At 39.3% G+C, this 7560-nt stretch overlaps 1 protein-coding gene and 1 long non-coding RNA gene across 2 annotated transcripts; both read left to right on the top strand.

Annotated features, from left to right (window-relative positions):
- The first annotated feature begins 1799 nt into the window (after positions 1–1799).
- On the top strand, positions 1800–3305 carry LOC125236193. The gene is made up of 3 exons (XR_007178181.1): positions 1800–1855; positions 2322–2438; positions 3135–3305. It is a non-coding gene; the product is annotated as an uncharacterized LOC125236193 (long non-coding RNA).
- A 685-nt stretch (positions 3306–3990) lies between these two features.
- LOC125236189 lies at positions 3991–6856 on the top strand. Its single transcript, XM_048142905.1, has 2 exons — positions 3991–4110; positions 4305–6856. The coding sequence occupies exon 2, from the start codon at positions 4314–4316 to the stop codon at positions 6594–6596; it is 2283 nt and encodes a 760-aa protein (XP_047998862.1). The 5' UTR covers positions 3991–4110; positions 4305–4313; the 3' UTR covers positions 6597–6856.
- The last annotated feature ends 704 nt before the right edge of the window (positions 6857–7560 follow it).

The following is a 7560-nucleotide window of genomic DNA, read 5'->3' as shown; positions in this document are numbered from 1 at the left end:
CGTGCTAGCGGTTGAACTTAATAGATTAAGCTTATAAAAGTTGTAGTAGTTAGAAAAGTGGAAATACAGTTCTTCATTCAATAATAATTTTATGTTTTATTCAGTGCCTAACATAAATTGGTCCTTCGAAGGGCCGTTAGCACTCAATAGACTGTCTGCGAACTATGTACGTGGCCAGTGACTGTGCAAGTGTCAGCGGTTGATTCAATATTGTCGACATCGTGCAGTGCGCGAACTTTCTGGACTGATGCGTGTATGTGGTGTTCTGTGCTCAAACTTTTTTGCAAGTTGCAAATACATCTACGTTAACCGCAGTGCGTGTACGCGTAGTTATATACTGGTGGCAAGTTGTCATCAGACTCTTCCTGGTTGCGATGCTCCATGGGACTTAAATTTAATACCGAATGCGATTTTCGGGGCGTGTTCAATGAACAGCGTGTTTCAAACGTGCAGTGCGCGTATGAGCTAACTTTGTTTAGTAACATTTTAGTGTTTTTCATAGTTCAGTGAACTTTATGGACTACCACTTCATGTTCAGCGCAAGTTGCGTTAACATTGGTCTCAGTGTAAGACTATCTATATAGACAATTTTGTGTTACAAGTCATTCTGGCTTCCATATGCGCCATATTGAATGAATATTGGTACCAAGTGTATTGGGACTATTGGGTGCTCGTTGAGAACTCTTATCTTAAGTGCTTAAATTTAATTCACTTCCGTATATACGTTTCCGGTAGAAATGAACCAATGGTGATTGACTTCATGCAACTTCACGGTATTGCGTTTCGGTTATGCAAAATTGTTTGCTAACAACTGTGGTGCACGAAAATTAACCGGAGCAGTTAAGGTTCATTCCGGTGCGCATAATTTGCAAGAACGAAACGCAGGTGCCAGCGGCCGGTCTGCGGCCAACTTCGTGTGGAAAGCGCGTGCGCTCATTGGCTCTGCGCAACGCAGCTCATCCCGTTCCGTTCCAATAGCAGCCGGGCGGGGATTGTTCCTGAGCTCATTCACTTCACTTCCGCATCGTTCATTCGGCGACGCCATAGAATTATAAATAAACTCTTGTGTTTCTCTTTAGCTTTGCATCTTCGCCATTTTGTTTGCACAGTGTTTCGAGCTTTTACTAACAATTTTCAGGTGTTTAACGTGTGTTTAACCATAGCAATAATAGTGGAAATTGACGGCACGTTCAGCGATCACTAAATTAGTGATAATTGTGTCAGATTGTATAGTTTAAACTGCCAGCTTCAATCTTCTGGCTGGGCTTCGCGATTGGTTTTCTGTGCTTGAAGCCTGAACAGCACTTTATATTATTGTGTGCAATTTGTAATTTTTTTGAGGTAAATAAGCTCAGCAGCTTAATTGTATTGACTGCCGTGCAAATTATATTTAGATAAGTTATTTGTATTGTTATATTGTTTAAGGAAGTCGTGTTGTGTGTCACAATATGACCGACGACGATCTCAAAAGGTTAAGAGCGGCCAGGGGACAATCAAAGGCGGCCATTACGAGGATGATGGCCTTTAAGGCGACAGCGGAGGCTGCTTCTAGCAGCGATGCGGACCCTCTGCTATACCAGCAGAAGAATGATAGGCTTGAAAAGACTTTTCAAGAATATAAGGAACTCAACCTTGAAATTTCATTGTTGGACCCTGCGGATTCCGAACGTGTTGAGGACTTCGAGGAGAAATATGATCTGCTCAAATCGTTCTATGCGGGTGTAGTAAACAAGGCATTGGACGCCTCTACGTCGAGCGTCTCACCTCACCGCAACCATCCTTTTCGTCTCCTGGAGGTTGTAATGCCTCGCCATTTAGGCTGCCTCCAATAAATCTAAAAGTGTTCGCGGGAGAGGTAGGTGAATACCAGAGTTTCATTTCACTCTTTAACAGCGTCATTGATGCAGATGTAAAATTGAAGGCTTGTGAAAAGCTATATTATTTGAAAACTTATTTAAGTGGAGAGGCCTTAGCGCTAATTAATTATTTACCTCTCACAACTGAATCTTACCCCATTGCCATTGATCTTTTAAAGCAAAGGTATGATAATCAAAAGCAGGTAGTTAATCATCACATTGTGTCCATACTAGATTTACCGCCCATGCAAAGGGCATCTGCAGGATGCATAAGAAATTTGGTTTCAGCTACTAGGCAACATTTAGGTGCGCTAACAAATTTAAATGCCCCAGTTTCTCAGTGGGATTTAATTGTAGTTGCAATCTTGCAAAGGAAACTTGACCAATATACACTTAGGGCTTACCATTTGGAAAACCAAGGCAACAATGAATTACCAAAGTTACATGATTTTTTAACATTTTTAGAGCAACGGGCTGCTGCCTTGGAGTCCCTGGGAGAGCGGACGCCTTCAGGGCGCCGGTCTAGTTTAGTTGCAAGTAGTGTTAAAGTGGCCAAGCCGCTTAAGTCGGGTATAAACAAATGTAAGTACTGCAATTCTACTGTCCATAAGCTTCATCAGTGCTCGACTTTTAAGATATTGGAACCTCATAAGAGGAAAGACTTTGTAGTCTCTAACAACTTATGCAATATTTGCTTAAATGAACATATTAGTCAAAAATGCATATACTCATTTAAATGTGCTATCTGCAAAGGCAAGCACAACACTATTGCATGAGGAAGTTACTCCTCAACAGTGTGCGGCAGTGTCCCACACTATTGAACCAGCTGATAACCTAATTTCTGCCTATATTAGTTTATTGTTAAGTAGGAAAGGCAATGATCTTTTACCTACCATTAAGGCTAAGGTATATGATAAATATGGACAACCTATGATTGTTCGTTGTCTTCTAGACACATGTAGTCAGATTACCTTTTTGCGCTCTGATGTAGCAGAGCGGTTAGGATGTCAATTGTACCCTGATGAGTCAGTACTCTCAGGTGTGTGTGATGCCCCCAGCTTTAAAGCTATGCAGACCTCCTTGCGGGTTTATTCCATGGTAACAGATTATAGTGTCACTGTAACATGCAATGTTGTTAATAATATTACGGCTAATATGCCACAGTTTTCTCTCCGGAATGAAGTAATAAACATACCGGCCGATGTGCAGTTAGCTGATGACAGTTTTGACATTTCATCAAGGATCGATGTACTATTGGCTTCTCATGTGTTCTTCCAGGCGCTTTTGCCGGAGCAGCTGCCAGCCCTGCCTAGCAAGCTGATCCTGCAGAATACACGCTTTGGGTTTATCGTTGCTGGATTGGCTGGTGCTTCCGACACAGCCCCGGTATCCAACTTAGTATCAAATTATTGCTGTCAACAGCTAACACACAACAGTGACATAGGTAAATTAGATAATATTGTATCTCAATTTTGGTCTACTGAAAAGGTCCCAGAGACATTCACAGAGGCCAGCTCTGAACAAGAGTTAGCTGAAAAAATATTTCAAGACACTGTAGTCTTAAATGATAATAAATTTGAAGTGGCGTTGCCCCTTAAGCAAGATATTAAAGACTTGTACTTAGACAATTCACTGTCATGTGCTCTGAAACGATTTTTGAATTTAGAGTTGCGATTTAAAAAAGACGATGAGTTGTATTTAAAATATAAAGCTTTCATAGATGAGTATGTGCGATTAGGTCACGCAAAATATATTGACCTTTCAGAGTATAACTTGGATAGTCAAGCAGTTTACTTCCTAGCTCATCACCCTGTTTTTAACCCCTCCAGCAAAACTTCTGCTCTGAGGGTTGTTTTTGATGGATCAATGCCCACTTTGGCTAAAATCTCACTCAATGATGTTTTATTAAACGGCGCCGTTGTGCAAAATGATCTATTTAGTATTATAGTATTGTTTCGACTATATAAATTCATTTTAAATTGTGATATACAAAAGATGTTCAGAGCTATCTCGTTAACTTCAGAGCACAGGCCTTTACAAAATATTTTGTGGCGTAAAGATAAGAATTCAGACATACAATGCCTTCAGTTACAAACTGTAAGTTACGGTTTAAAAAGCTCATCGTTTTTGGCCACTAGGTGCCTATTAGAGTTAGTAAATAGGTATAAAGATGCTTATCCCCTGGCCGCAGAAGCCTTGTTATATAACACATATGTTGACGATGTCAACCTGGTAGCCAATGATATGAACCAAATTTTGGCAGCCAAGACACAATTGATAGCCTTACTAAAGTTAGGTGGCTTTGAACTGCACAAGTGGTGCTCAAATGTTGATGGTTTATTGGATGATATCCCAATTAGCTTACGAACTAAGGCAGTAGTAGACTTTTCCAATGAAAAGGACCCAATTGTGAAAACTTTAGGCATTCAATGTGACTTGGCTTCTGACACTATTATAATGGTTGCCCCTAGACATGATGTTTGTGACAATTACACAAAAAGAGGTTTATTATCATTTGTCAGCAGACTTTTTGACCCTTTAGGCTTGGTCGGGCCGGCCATAGTTAATGCAAAGCTGCTCTTACAGCAGACATGGTTGGAAAAATTAGATTGGAACTCTCCGTTGCCTGACCACCTCAATGATGGGATGAAAAGGTTTGCGGCAAGTCTGAATGAAATGAAAAGTATCATAATTAAAAGAAATTTAGACACCTCAAAAGCTAAAGCTATCGATATAATTGGTTATGCTGATGCTAGCGCAAAGGCTCATGGATGTTGTTTATATCTCAGAATTGTGAATATGGATGATAGTATTAATGTTGGCCTATTGTGCTCTAAATCCAGAGTGAATTCCATAAAGCAATTAAGTATTCCTAGGGCGGAGCTTAACGCTGCTTTGTTGCTAGCCAAATTAGCCAAAAAGGTCTATGACCTCATTAAGGATAGATTTCAAGTAAGGGTTTATTTGTTCTTAGATTCTCAAGTTGTGCTTTGTTGGCTCACGACTAGCCCATTAAAACTCAATGTATATGTTGCCAACAGAGTGAAATATATACAGGAATTGACACAGGAGTTCTCTTGGTATTATATACCTACACAACAGAACCCAGCTGATCTTTTGTCAAGGGGAGTTGAACCCCATTTATTGCAAGGCAACGACCTATGGTTTTATGGACCTGCATCTTTAAAAACAGCTGAGTTTTTGCCTAAAAGTGGATATGAAATGCCAAAGGACATTCCTGAATTAAAGGTGTCACATGTAGTTCAAAAAAATGAGCCGTTACCCCTTTTCACAGACTGTTCTAATATAGACAAAATTAAACGGATTGTGTCATATATCTATAGATTTATAAATAACTGTAAGGTTAAATTAGAAGACAGGCTGTCAGGTGGTTTAACGCCTGAGGAATTAGATTCTGCCTTAAAGGTAGTTCTCAGATACGTGCAGAGGGAGCACTTCGCTCCAGAAATGAGTGCTTTAGATTCAAAGTTACCTATCAAATCAAATCTTCAGTCGTTGAATCCGTTTCTTGACAGCATGCGCCTAATGCGTGTAGGTGGACGGTTGCAACATGCTGACATACCTTATGCTACCAAACATCCCATAATATTGCCGAAGGGCTGTAAAATTGTCCACTATTTAATTGAAAAGGAGCATAGGGTTCTGTTGCATGCAGGAGCCGAGCTTGTCCTGTCAGATTTAAATTTAAGGTACCATTTAATTAATGGAATTAGAGAAGTTAAGTATGTTATAAATAAGTGTATAATATGTTTTAAGTTAAAAGCAAAGCATGCCGAACAGTTGATGGGTTCTCTACCTTATGATAGAATAACCCCTTGTAGAGTCTTTGAAAAGACTGGAATGGATTTTGGTGGTCCTTACAATATCAAAATGTTAAGAGTGAGAAAACCTGTCATCCGGAAGGCATATATTTTGCTATTTGTATGCTTTATAACTAAAGCCCTGCATATTGAGTTAGTCTCAGATTTGACAACTGAATGCTTTTTAAGTGCTTTAAAGAGGTTTATAGCACGTAGGAATAAACCTAGCATAATATATTGTGATAATGCCAGTACTTACAAAGGGGCTCAAAATAAATTAAATGATTTGTATAAATTGCAATCTGCCACGGAGCACAAGAACACTGTAGAGCTATTTGCTGCCGATCAAGGTATTTCATTTAAATTTATACCTAGTTATTCTCCTGTGTTCGGTTCTTTGTGGGAGGCTGGAATAAAATCTGTGAAATATCACTTAAAACGGGTTGTGGGTGAAACCGTCCTAACATATGAAGAGTTAAACTCTGTAATTGTCCAAATTGAGGGAATCCTTAACTCCCGGCCTATGACGGCCTTGCCTGCAACCAATGTCAATGAAACCCCATATCTCAGCCCTGCCCATTTTTTAACTGGTGCGCCTCTCACCACATATCCTGAAAAAGATTGTACTAAGGAGCCTGTTAGTCTCACTAAGTTCTGGGATCAATGTAATCGTATGGTTCAGAATTTTTGGAAACAGTGGTACAAACAATACCTTGTACAGTTACAGAATAGACCAAAATGGCGCAAGGACTGTAAAAATATAGAAGTAGGTACTTTAGTCATAGTTAAAGATGACAATGTTACACCCTTGAGGTGGCCCATGGCCAGAGTAGTAGAGGTTTTCCCCGGAGTTGATGGAAAGGTGAGAGCACTCTCCATTAGGACACCTAAAGGGTCTGTCATACGAACAAGTATATAATTATAAAGTTTGTGTTCTGCCAATAGATATTTAATTATGGTTAATTACCATAGTCTTTTAATTATAAGAAAAACCTTTGCGGTTGGGAATATGTACAAGACGGTACATAATAATTATATGTAATGACATCTGTCAAAGCGTTCAGTACAGAACTTACCGCATACCTAGCACAGCGTGCTAGCGGTTGAACTTAATAGATTAAGCTTATAAAAGTTGTAGTAGTTAGAAAAGTGGAAATACAGTTCTTCATTCAATAATAATTTTATGTTTTATTCAGTGCCTAACACCCCCGACGCAAAAACGAAGGGGTGTTATAAGTTTGACGTGTCTGTCTGTATGTATCTGTCTGTCTGTCTGTCTGTTTGTCTGTCTGTCTGTCTGTGTGTGAGTCTGTCTGTGGCATCGTAGCTCTCGAAATGATGAACCGATTTTGATTTAGTTTTTTTTGTCTGAAAGCTGAGTTAGTCGGGAGTGTTCTTAGCCATGTTTCCATGGTCCACTAGGTCGCGGTCGGGGGTTTTTTCAAAATTTTAATTTTGTGGTTTGGTTAGGTTATTATAAGTACATACAGTTACAGTAACTTGTGCTATCGGGCCATCATATTTGAAATTGACTCTTTTATTAGAAAACGTAATAGGTACATATAGATAAACGAAAAGCTGCTCACACAGTTGCCAAACTTTCATAAACGCAGAATTTAAATCATAATACATATCTAACAAAGAACATCATTAAAATATCCTACAAAAACGGTCCCGGTACTCGAGCATTCATACATTACCATACATCAAAACTTTGAAAATTACCATTTAGAGAGCATAAGTTGTATTATGAGACAGGAACTCATGTGAAACAATTAGGGTCTGACAGTACGTGGTTCGACGGAGGTTTCCAAGTTTCTAAATGGAATTTTAATATTAGGGGATACTCATAACATGAGTGGGAATGTGGATCCGTATAATGG

This window comes from Leguminivora glycinivorella, chromosome 18 (genome assembly GCF_023078275.1).
Source record: "Leguminivora glycinivorella isolate SPB_JAAS2020 chromosome 18, LegGlyc_1.1, whole genome shotgun sequence".
In the NCBI taxonomy this organism is placed as follows: Eukaryota; Metazoa; Arthropoda; class Insecta; order Lepidoptera; family Tortricidae; genus Leguminivora; species Leguminivora glycinivorella.
Note: the sequence above shows the minus strand (reverse complement) of the source record. Positions and strands in the feature narration are given on the sequence as shown.